The sequence below is a fragment of the Plectropomus leopardus genome, chromosome 9, assembly GCF_026936395.1.
Source record: "Plectropomus leopardus strain MGB_pleo_1.0 chromosome 9, ASM2693639v1, whole genome shotgun sequence".
Lineage (NCBI taxonomy): Eukaryota > Metazoa > Chordata > Actinopteri > Perciformes > Serranidae > Plectropomus > Plectropomus leopardus.
In genome coordinates this window covers 21,173,837-21,186,202 of record NC_142184.1, presented here as the reverse complement: position 1 = coordinate 21,186,202, position 12,366 = coordinate 21,173,837, and the positions used below count along the sequence as shown (strand labels likewise).

General features: G+C 37.7%; 1 protein-coding gene across 3 annotated transcripts; it reads left to right on the top strand.

Moving 5' to 3' along the window:
* The first annotated feature begins 1,676 nt into the window (after window positions 1-1,676).
* On the top strand, window positions 1,677-10,921 carry troap (trophinin associated protein). Of its 3 annotated transcripts, none has more exons than XM_042492009.2 (14): window positions 1,677-1,892; window positions 2,306-2,392; window positions 3,177-3,414; window positions 3,506-4,025; window positions 4,620-4,738; window positions 4,925-4,976; window positions 6,463-6,608; window positions 6,716-6,770; window positions 6,871-6,953; window positions 7,040-7,126; window positions 7,610-7,717; window positions 7,823-8,111; window positions 8,223-8,425; window positions 10,356-10,921. In XM_042492009.2, the coding sequence occupies exons 2-14, from the start codon at window positions 2,331-2,333 to the stop codon at window positions 10,428-10,430; spliced, it is 2,037 nt and encodes a 678-aa protein (XP_042347943.2). In that variant the 5' UTR covers window positions 1,677-1,892; window positions 2,306-2,330; the 3' UTR covers window positions 10,431-10,921. The 3 variants fall into 3 exon arrangements, with proteins under 3 accessions (XP_042347943.2, XP_042347942.2, XP_087938333.1); XM_042492008.2 differs by having other exon boundaries at window positions 7,607-7,717; XM_088082207.1 differs by lacking the exon at window positions 1,677-1,892 and having other exon boundaries at window positions 2,247-2,392; window positions 7,607-7,717.
* Window positions 10,922-12,366: the final 1,445 nt, after the last annotated feature.

Genomic DNA, 12,366 nt, shown 5'->3' with positions numbered 1-12,366 from the left:
AACAAAAACAACAACCCATAAGCCCCTCCCCCATGCTTAAAAATGACCTAACATGATTCCCCCGATTTGCACCACTCACTTTTGCAAATAATGAACAGTCCCTTTAATATTTAGGTATATACAGTATTATGTTCTACTGTTATATCAATAAATTCTTATTACCAATGCAATAAGATGTAATCATAGACTTTAATAATAATTTAATAATAATCAGCTATGTAGCCTACATATTTGGGTACTCTCATTTGGAACACGACATCATGTTAAATTAATGCATCATGTTTTGTCAATAACATTTATCTGCTAAGTAAAGACTCACTAAAGTTGTCAAATGAATATAAAGAAGCACAAGACTGAAGTAGCGTGAAATATAGCCTAAATATTCAAGCAGGAAAGTACAAATACCTTAAAATTGTAGCGTTACTGTTACTACTTTAGTAACTGAGTTTACCGTTATTTATGCCTCTGCTGCCATCAGGCTTGGTAGTACAGATATTACAAGTACTGATGAAAATTAATATGGAAATAATGACCTGTGATGTTTCCTAGCCAGCTAGCTGTCACATAAGTTAGCCTATGATGACGGCAGCCTTAGCTCAGGTGTTAACCTCTTTTATAACCTTAGCTAACAGCCATTCAACTTTAATTTAACAAGGTCCAACAGTGAACTCTAACTATTCAAGTCTTTTGTGTTATTTTAACAAAAAGCAAACTGCAAAAGTAGGCCTACCTGCTACCCGGAAGCCTGAATCCACAGCCAAATTTCACATTTTTTCAAGATTGATTCAGATAGCAATTATCTAGAGGGCTAACGTTAATGTTAAATCAAATAATGGAGAGGTAATGTTAATTAAATGGCCATTGAGTCTTTTTTATGTGTGTGTGTTGATTGTGAATTGCTTTGTATGCAGTTGTTTTGATTATGTTTTAGTTAGGGACTGTTCTTTATTTGTCAGAGGAAGGGCGTGGCTGGGGTTTGTTTGTGTTTTTGTTTTTATACCCTCCCGAAAGCAGTAAATATTTTTCCATGAGCCTCCCTAAAACGACTGGTGGAAAATGCACTCCACTTTAAATTAGTTATGAGATGTTTAAAAGAGTTGAAAAAAAAGGTCATTTTTAACTCTATTGTGCATGCTAGATAATGAGTTCAAATGGTTTATTTTTGGCAAAATTTAAAATGAGATGCAGAATGAAGTGATTTGAATGAATTGATGCTATTTTAAGATTAGATTTGGGTATGTTGGGTATGAGGTGTTCATGGCACACATAGTATCTAAGAAATGTTGGAAATGTGAGAATCCAACTATAATTTCTGTTTCTGTCTATGAAAATGGTGTGATTTTGGATTTTTTTTAAAAAATGAAAACATGCCTTTTAAAAGCATGTCTTCTTTAAAGGTAAAATAAATTCATATATACACATACACACATTTTGCAACACCTCTCCCCCTCATGAATAACGAACAGTCCCTAAAATTAGACATTAAAGTGCCATTCTTTTCTATTCTATTCTATTCGGAGGCCGCGGCAAAAGGCAATCACGTGGTAAAACAACTTTCGCGTCGTTGCTATGGAGCTGTTTACAAAGATCCGTTGCCTATTGGTCAACGATATCGTCATGACCAAAGTGCGCGCAGCCATTGGTTGGTACAGCTTCCTCTTGCGACCAATGGCGAAGCGCGCTTTTTACAAACTGCTGCGAGTCCAGGAAGTTGACAGCCAACTGCGGGGAGAAAGGACACAACAAGGGATCTTTAAATCTACGCAAACGCCCGCAAAAGTACCAAAATTGGACTTAATTATACATAAACGACTCTACTGGAAGTACAGAAGGAAGTAACAGAGGCTATTTTGTATTTTTAAGCACGTTACGTATGCAATAAACGGCTCCAGGTGCGTATGTAGCATGTGCTAACGAGAAAAGACTTCAACATTTAGCAGCTACAGTTAGCCCTCTGCTCGGGTTAAAGCTAATCTGCTCCTCTTAATGGTGCCTAATTAACACGTTAGCTTGCACCTTTAAACTATGTGCTCCATTGATCAGGGAAATAAATGTCATTATTTACTGCCTGGTTAATGTTTTTTCCTGCGTGTGGAGGTATTTGTCTGCTTAGAGCTTTAAGCTGAATGCTTGTTTTTGTTGCTTCTCACTCAATAGCGGTTAAATTGTTAAAACTTTGAAATGGATCTAATGTTTTTGCGGCTGCATGATTAAGTGTTTTGACCATCCTTATACAGTTTTGTTAGCTTTTAAAGTGTTTCATGCTTGGTTGCTCGTTTGTGTTTGCCATCTGTTGCTCCTCTAGTTGTTCTTCACACATTGTTATCATCATGGACTCTTCTCCAGTCCTTCGTCCGCAAAGTGAGAACAAAATACACAGTAATCTAATGAGGTAAGACTATTCATGAAGTACCAGACATTTTTTTCCAGTTTATTTTGTCTTGCCTTTAAGGCTGGATATGAAAACCTTTTAATCGTGTTCACTTATTGTCTGATCAGACAGTTCCTACTTAAATCAAAATTTGTGCCTGCTTTTGACTGAATTTTATTGAGGCAAAGTATTTGTATGGCTGCCTGTATTTTGGAATTCAACATTCAAGAACTTTGGCTTCTTTTGTTGAAGAGAAAGACATTTATATATCTCAAACTAAGGCCGCAAAATTTGTTTTGGCACTGTTACTGAAACTTAGAAATTGGCAATAAAAAAACAAAAATAAATCAAACAATGTTTAGCTGTAGTTGCATACTAGAGGTCCTTCCTTCCTGCTGCTGTCAGACTGTACAACCAACTCTGCTCCCAGTAGACCACACATATGAAAACTGACTATTGACAATCAATCATCACTCATGTACAATATTACTGCATACCAACTGTGCAATATCTACACTTGAAATGTGCAATAATGTAAATTCTGCTTTTTTACTGTTAACTTATCATATTGCTATTTTTTTATTGTTTACTTATCATATTGCTCTTTTTTTACGGTTTGCTTATTATGCTGATCTTGGGTTGTTTTTTTCGTTTTTTTAACCATTATGTACTTATTGCTTTGCTTTGTGTTTTTTTTACTGATGCTTCCTGTTTGAATTATCTCTTTGCTGCTGTAGTGTTGCAAATAGCAGAGATAATCTTATCTTACTTGTTATTTTGCAACTGACGGATTTTCTCTACACAGAACAAAGAATGAACATAACAAAATGCCAGCACACCCAAAGCCCTTCAAACCGCTCTCCGCACCTCACCTTGCAAACCAGAATATTGAGAACCAGGATCCAGGAAACGTAGAAATAGTTAGGAAGGCGCCTGTGCGACTGGGTGTAAGTCGGCTCCCGGTGCTTGCAAAGTCCCTTCATCTCCAGACTCCGTCTGACTTCAGTCAGTCTCACTGCAGATGGGAGGAGAAACCTTTGGCTGTAAGTGCCTTCTTTCTGCACCGCAGACTTAAATGTTTTCTGTTTCATCAGATGAATCTCATGTTCTTAATACCTTATTATTTTCTTGCAGGGGAAAACCAAGAATAAAAAGCCATGCACCAGGCCTGTACCTTTCAACCTGTCTCAGCCCAAGAGCTTAAGAGTAGCCACTGAACATCAGCAGCCCCTCACCGTTTCAAAATCAAGGACTGGCACTCACGCTGTCCAACCTGACAGGAATGTATGCAATGCTCGTCTAAAAACCCAAAACATAACTGCAAAACCGACTAAAAATCCAGCTATGTTAAACCGCAATGTGGACTCAACTGATGGCACAGGGAAGTCAAATGAAAAGGTACCAGAGGATACATCCAAGCTATCAGGGCAGTCTGGGCCTTCCAACACATTTAAGACTTCAGCCACTTTGTCCAATTCTTTATCATCTGTTCCTAATAATGTCATGCATCAGACCAGCACCGCTCCTTCTGCACAGCCTGCTGTTAATGCAGACGCCTTTTTGGATAACATGAGCCTGCTTAGTCTCAAAGATCCAGCCAAGACATCCCAGGCTAGCCAAAACATGCAACTGACAACACAGGGCAATTCAACCGGTAAGTTAAATGTGTACGTTTTAAACATTAAAATTCCATTTGTGTTGTGCCAATATTACAAAATATATTTGTGTCCTATTTGCATCTGTGTTGACTCATTCGTTCATGTACTCAGTTGCCAGTTTATAAGGTATACTTGGCTAAAACCAATGCAATCGAATACAAACAGTCCTGCAATAAATGTAAATAAATGTTCAGTTTGTTTTGGATTTAGAGAGGTATGATTCGACTATTTAGTAGTTTTGAAGAGTTTAGTTTGTTATTTCGGATTTTGTTATACTCACAAAAAGTTCTATTGTTTTGTCCACCTCATTTTTATGAATGAGGGTAGATTAAATAAATGGAGCAACAGAACACTTTTGAATATGGGTTTAGATTTAAATGTCTGTTTAATTTGTTTTTACGTACACTAATTGGACATTTTTAATACTGCCACAACAACTGCATTTCTCCATAGAATATCTTCCCTGCACAACAACACAATTGTTGCTCATTATTAAAGATAAACAATGCAGTATTTTTACCTTGTTGACTACATTGCTCACTTATTTTTCCATGATAATAGTGGTTAACAGTGTTTCTTATACATTTCAGACAAAGGGGAGAACTTCCAGTCTGATCACGCGGCTTTGCTCAGTATCCTCCGCAACGAAGGAGTAAGTGCTACAGGTCTGGGGTCTGCGACTCCACACTCCAAAGCCTATAACTATCTGGTGAGTTTGTTTTGTTGTTTACTCCCTCCTTTCACAATGTCTTTTGGTCCCTACTCTTTAACTGCCGGGTTGTTATTGACATTTTGAATGTTTAGTTTTGTCTGAATAGTTATTTCAGGGTTTTAATGATATAAATCTTTCAGATTTGTATTAATAATCATTTACTGGTACTTCTCTTGTTTGCAGCCCCAGCGAGTGTCTATCATGAAGAGTCGGCAGAAAGCTAGACCCACCACAGGTGAGCAAGAGATCAGAAACATAATGCATACCTGCACATACAGTACGTGATCACACCAGAGTAACATTAGAAATGTAATATCTTCTCCTTCCATTCGAGTCAAACCAGTTACAGAATTGTGAAACAATGTCTTGGTACCATTATGATTATGCAGGGATGCCCTGCTTTTTTTTGTGAAATTAATAGTTTGACATTTTGGGTTATACTCTTATTTCACTTTGTTGCACTGAGCTAAAGGGAGTTAGAGGTGGAATTAGCCAGCCTGGCTCTGGTCAAAGGTAACTGTGTGTGGCCTGCTGCACTTGAACATTAGTTTGTCTCCCATTTTCCCCGCCTGCATTTTCCTGCTTTGCTCATAGACATCACGTCCGAATAAATCTAAAAATCACTGCTCTTGATTTGCAAAGTTTTACAAACATTAAACCTCCATCTATGCAGGAATTGTAGGTTACTGTTTGGAAACACTATCACCAGAGAAAGTCAACCCCAGACTTTGTCTTGTTTTGGAGCAAGCTTTGTCCGCTTGGTGTTTCACCTCGCTTTATTTGCTTTTTTTTCGGTGCTGTGTTCGGTATTTTCATTCCTCTTGACAGCTTGGTTTTGTTACCTTTGCAGAGTCTGACTAGCTGTTATTCAGTCCCCAGTCTTTGTGCCAAGCTAAGCTAACTGTCTGCTTGCTCTCAAGTCAAGTCACGTTTATTTATAGAACAGATTTTCAAGAAACGTTGATCTAAGTAGGAGATAAAAAGATATAAAATACAACAGAGTCAAGCTCAAATAGAAATGGCAATTAAGCATATAAACATGAGAACTCCGCAAGAAAGCTAATGAGCATGTTTTCCAAATTGCACAGCTATTACTTTAGGTTGTCCAAAAAATGCAGATACAAGTTTAAAGAACCTGAAGTGATGTCCTGTGTCAACAAGAAACAAAAAGAAGCAAGCTAATTTCAGTACTTGTAAAACTGGTTACATTATATATAAAGTAATGATGTGTGTGCTAAGCAGACTAGTCCATTAAACATTTCTATCCTTGCTAGTCATCATCAGAAATACTAGTGAGTAAAACTTCATATTAAGATTAGATGTTGCTGATATAATCAGGCACGTTTACTAAAGATTTATTTTCCTAAAGAATATTGTTTTTATTAATGTTACTGATAGCTTTTATGTAGTTTTCATGTTTTGTAGAATAATGTGCAGTATTCATAATGCACGGTGCACAGTGCCACACAATGGCTCTTAAAATATATGATTTTTTTTGGGTTAATGTTCAAAGGGATTAAATTAAATTTTAAAGATTATATTGTGCTCAAGTTCTCTGAATATTTGCCAACTTTTAGACGAGTCCAATAGTCGAATTTTAAACTTCTGTTTAAACGTCATGAAAATGAGTCATCAGGAACATCCATACAACAAGATTAGATGACAGACAATGCAGTTATTTGGCTGTTGCATGTCAGTTGAATATGAATTTAATGTTACAGGATCAATAAAGTCGGTGCAGTTCTCGCCGGACCCCGCTGCGCTGCAAAGCATCCTGCAGAACGAGGGAGTGAAGTGTGGAGGGCCTGTGGGTGCCACACCCCGAACCTCTGTCTGTCCCTCAGGCAGAGGCACTTCTATCTACACAGTGTGTGCATGTTAAATTTGTTTCCAGTTCAGCTCATTTTTTTCATTTTATGACATTGCTTTTGTAACACAAACACACTTTCATTTTCTGCGTTGCTTCCTTGTCAGGCTCAGAGAGTGCCGGTCAGAAAGAATCCTGCAGAGGCGAACGGAGGAGCAATAGGTAAGATGCAGAATCGTTGTTTTTGTTATCTTATGAAACCTAATGCATCCTTATCTCCTTGTCCTTTTTCCCTGACGTGACGCTGCTGTTTTATCCTCAGCAATAGCACTCAGAGAGAGTCCGCTGAAGAAATGGACTCCACAGAGGGTCCGCAACACCAGGCATCAGCCGCTGTCTGCCATGGTTAGTATACATGTATCCGCTCTGACTGTTGGTTACGAGGTGTTCCTCGCCGCCACTCCCTTATCTCACCACGCTGCTGTTTCCAGAAATGGCATCTGTCGACACAAAAGTCACCCTACGCTGGCACTCCCGGGCTGCGGAGCTGCAAAACCAACCTTCAGCTGCACCAGGAGGTGAGAGCAGGAAATCATGTCAATTTTATTATGCGTGTAGAAAAGCTTTTATACAATTCTGTTTGAGTAAACACAATCTGTATGTGCAGATAAGATTTCAGGCAAAGTCAAAGCCAGAGTAAAATATTGTTGTTTACAGGATTTTCAATAAATTTCAGGCAGCTACAACAAAGGCTTCATCACTTGTTGATCTTCAATGGAGGCAACAATTTAGGAATTAAAAGATGAGTCTTCATAGACAGTCAGGGCCTCTTCTACAGCAGTGCAAACATATGCATTGCACCCCCAGTTTACTGCTTTGCACAATCAGCTGAAATTTGAATAATGGTGATGATGCTGCACAGCTGTTGCATTAATGGAGACCCTTTATTATGGAATAACTACAGTAAAATGCATTCCAAAACAAAAAGCATGTATAACATTATGCAGTAGCTTGATACAACAACCGTCTCAGCACATATTTTTTTACATGCTCGTTAGCAGACAATTGTCCAGAGATTATTTGACGATCAGGAAGACGAGCATTGCACGAATGTGATGGACAAAGATCCTGAGACGCGACCAGAGCAGCTCCAAGCTCCAGCCACAACTGTAAGAACTGAACTGAGATCTGTGTTCAATTAAGTTCTTGTTATTTATTTGAAATGTAATGTAAAATCACTGTATGCCGTTTGGTGTCATCCCTCACTCCTCCAGACTAAATCCCACTGTCAAGAAAAGGTAGAGCTGAGCAGGTCAAACAGTGATGAGGATAAAGAGGAGAAGGAGCAGAGGACTGTGGGAGGACAGCCATTCTTCCAAGCACCACAAAGAGAGTCTGTCATTTTTTTCTCAACCGGCAAAACGCTGTTAAGAGCTCCTCGTTTTGACAAGCAGGAGAGCTCAGCCCGTCAAGAGCAGCATGTCCCGGTGCTGCCGGTTCATGAAGAGGTGTCGTCTGTGTCAACCTGTCAGATCAACCCTTCTGTTCAGAGTCTGCACAGAGGTAACTCTCACGTCTCCTCGTCATTAATCTTAAAGTGTCACACACACAATGGACATTGTCCTTACTTGTGACTGTAAATGTCTTTTTAAAGTGCGACTTTTTCTATTACAGACGTCACTGTTCAGAAGACTTGCTCTCTGAGTCCTGCAGTGGCGATGCTTCGTAAGCGTCTTCCTCCTCTGGAGGAGCTTCTTATGGACGAGGAGGTGGCCTCCTACACCACGGTGCCTGTCCTGGCTGCTCCCGGGTTTCTCCCCCCTCGGCCCCGCTGTGGGAACCCGCTGGCCTCCATCTTGCACCTGGAGGAGTCCTCTGTGAGTACACCACTGACTGTGCACGTATAGAAAAGATGTAGTTAAAGTGCTACGTTAAGCATTTTTTATTAAATCACTGGTGTGATATATGAAAATTGATTATCCATTTTTTTTAACAATAAGTGTATGAAAGGACAAATGACTCACCATTATTCAAATTGCTATTTTTTCTGACTAACTGACAAAAATTTTTATCTATGCAAAATGTTATAAAACAGTATATATTGCAAAAAACAATAAGTTTTAACACAGCGCAGCACAGCTGTCATAGCTAGTTTAAGACTGATGCAGTTGTCTTTTTCACAGCCAGAGCCTGTGTTAAGTCATTAACAAAGTGCTCCCATCTATAGGTCTTGAAATGAGCTGTGGTCAGGGTAGTAGTTGGCTTATTGCTATTTTGAGGCAGCAGAAAGTGATTGTACTATTGGCCAACAAAAGCTTGGTCATAAGTCATAATGCTGGAGAATATTCCTGCTATTTAAAGGGTGCATTATTCAGATATCATTATGAGCCTTCATAGGTGGGATCACAACACATGTAAACATGCTTGTAGCAGAGAGCAAAGCAGAGCTGCAACAGACTCTCCATGATGAGATGATGGCACTCAATGAAAAGTTGAACACTCAATAAAAAGTTACTATAATAAATCCAGGATTCCCAAGGTCATGGAAAACCTGGAAAAGTCATTGAATTTCACAATTGCATTTTCCAGGTGTGGAAAAGTAATGGAAATATACAAATCATTGAAAGTTTTGGAAAAATCATGGAACTGTGTTGTGTGTAATACATCAAATTACATTAATCATGGGGCGCCTGGTGGCTCAGTGAATAGAGCGGCGCCCCATCCTCGTCCTCGCCGCAGCGGCCGCGGATTTGAATCCAGCCTTGACCCTTTGCTGCATGTTTCCCCCTCTCTCTCCCCCTTTGACACTCACACTGTCCTGTCAATTAAAGGCAATAAAAGCCCCCCCAAAAAAAGACATTAATCATTAACATAACAAAGAACAACATAACTTAGCTCTAATATGTTAATGTTTATGCTAATATGCCAATGTTTTCAATAGAAAAACAATTTTTGGGTGAGTTCTTAATTAGGTTTTTTTTAAGAATACAGATTTGGGAAGCATGTGTCTCTAAAATGTTTTAACGATTTTTATAGAGACTTACAAAAATTTGGGGCAAATTTTTTCCCTTACACTTTGAAAGGCATGTTTTCTTTGTAAATCACCCATCGCCATCATGTTGCGGATAGTTTTGGCGATTTTTATAGAAACTTAAACATTTTGGGCAATTTTTTTTTCTTAAGTATTGAAAGTATTAAGTATTATTAAGTATTAACATCTTAAGTATTTTGTAAATCGCCATTATGTGGGACTCTGAAATCATGTGTGATAAGAGTTTGAATCTGATTTGTTTTAAAAACACAAGACAAGTGGGGCAAGAAAAAAGAACTAATACTAATACTAATTTGGGTCTCCATGAAAATGTGTGGTAACCCTGTTAATCCTGAGGGAAACATGAATGTCTGAACCAATTTTCATGACCATTCAGTAGTTGTTCATACATTTAACTTGAAACCACAAATGTAAACCTCTTGGTGGCAATAAGGGAATACCACTTAATCTGTTATCTCAGTACAGAGATACAGTAATAAACTGTACATAAAAAATCTAAGCAGGTTTGAGTGTGACGCATGTTTACAAATTTACTACCTATAAATAGTATTTATCCCCTTAGAAAGCAACGAAGTGCATTTTTTTATTTCACAGAATATGCTATTCATTTAATTTACAATACAGTATGAGACAAAACAGTTTGGAGCAGCAGCCTAAAAGGTTATCATATTAAGTTGAACACAGCACTTTAAAACATGTACATACACATTTTCTGTTAAGTTAATTTACATATTTATCTTTGTTTTGTTTTCCAGAGATTTGTTCCAATTGCTTTCGACCTCTCGTCTGACTGTTCCTCTCCACTCAGCTCTCCACTGCAGGAGAGATGACTTTGCACTACAAGTAGAGTATTTATGTTACTGTTGATATCCAGAGTGGATACGGTCACTCTGGTGTACTGATAACACTTTTTTAATGGAACTGATTTTGTTTGTCAAACACTGTTGTTGCCAGCCTTAATACAAGTCCAAAGAACGCTGCTAGTATCATTTTTTTAGAAACCTTTTTGTTTTATAAATGTTTTTGGCAGATCTCAGTAGATGCCTCAAAAAAAAAAACAAAGGTTATTTCATAATGTATCTTTTACACTTCAGGCATTCATGTTTGCTAATAATGTAGATGCTCACCTATTAGAAACAATGCCTACAATATGGATCAATAACTTAATGTTGAAAAAAATAAAAGATTTGAAAGGTTTTAAATGAAGACTCCGAACTTTATCAGTGTTATAGCTTTAGTAAACTAGAATGACTTCGAGCACCAGAATCTTGAAAATGTTTGTTTGTAATGTACAGTGTTTATAATAAATGTATATATGTAACTGTTTGGCAATGATTTTTCTTTCAGCTCTTGGAATTATTTCAAAATGTGTTTAAATCCCACAGGTGTAAAATGTCTTCTGTGGTTGTGGAGGAGCTTTCTAAAGTCTGAGTTACAAACTGTCGGCAAGGAGTGTGAACATTTACCTGTCAGGTAATGATAATGGTTGCTTTATTGAAAACTAGTGACTGTCAGTCACCAGTATGGAGTTTCACCCACACAAGTGACTGTCAGGTTTAGTGGTAAAACAATTCATCACATAGTTTATCAACAGTATAGTGACTGTAGAGTAATTTAAGAAAATGAGCATACTTTTTTTTTTTTTGGTTTGAGCTGCTCAACTATTATGAGTTGTGTAAGAGTTTGTAATGGATGTTTTGTCGCTGTTGTTGAGTGCTACCCCCATTTACTCCATTTCAGCTTGAATTTTCTCCTGTTTTTGGATTCTTTGCTCACTATGGGGGCATGCCAGAAAATAGTTTTTTTTCACTAAGTCAGTGTAACGTTGGTGTAACGTTGTGTAAACTCATATACAAATGATCATTTTGTTGGTGAAGCATTCTCTTAAATTTCAAAAATAGTTAATGAGGTTCCCAGAGACCAAAGAATAATACAAATGATTCATGTCGTGTGACAAACTGCTCAAAAGAACCAAAGATTTCACTTTACAATGACATGAAACTAAGCTGTGACATGCCATGATACAGGGAGGGTTCCTGTGGAGTTTTAAAAAGTCTCATAAGGCATTGAATTCATTACTCTAAAAATAAGACCTAAATTGGTATTATATAGACTCAAACAAATCTTTCAGTCTTAAAGTCTTGAAAATGCACAGGCATGTGAAGTAGGATTTTATCAATCTTTTTTTTTTTTGACGTTGCATTGTAAAATGGTTGGTAAACCAAAAAAATACTTTTATGATTATATATGTTCACTGTCTTCCATGTGTTTTCACTGGACAAAAAAAAAAGTCTTGTTTTCTGTTACAAGAAACATTTGGAGAAAATAAAATTGTCCCTCTTCAGTTTTGGTCATTAGAAAATTGCTCTTAAACTCAATTGCGAGTAGCATTAAAAAGGTCTTAAATCAACCTTGAGTTAAGCTGCAGGAACCCCGGATATAGGATTACTAAAATATAAAATGTGTTGATTTTTGATTTTACCAACTTGCCTTTTAATTGAAACATTGAGTTCAGGAGTCCTGAGGGGCTGAAGCTGCTAAGAGCTCATTTCATGTGTAAAAAAAAAGACAACATGGACCAAAAAGTTTGAAATCATTTCATCATTTTGTTGATTTTTGCTTTGTGTTGCTGGAAATAACTCATCTAAAATGCATTCAAACTGTTTGCTGTCACGTTTTATTGTGTTTCCCTGTGTAACTGTCTGCTGCAGGTGGTCAGTGGGCCTGATGTATATTTAGTAGAGTTGTGTGTGAGTGGTGGAGGGT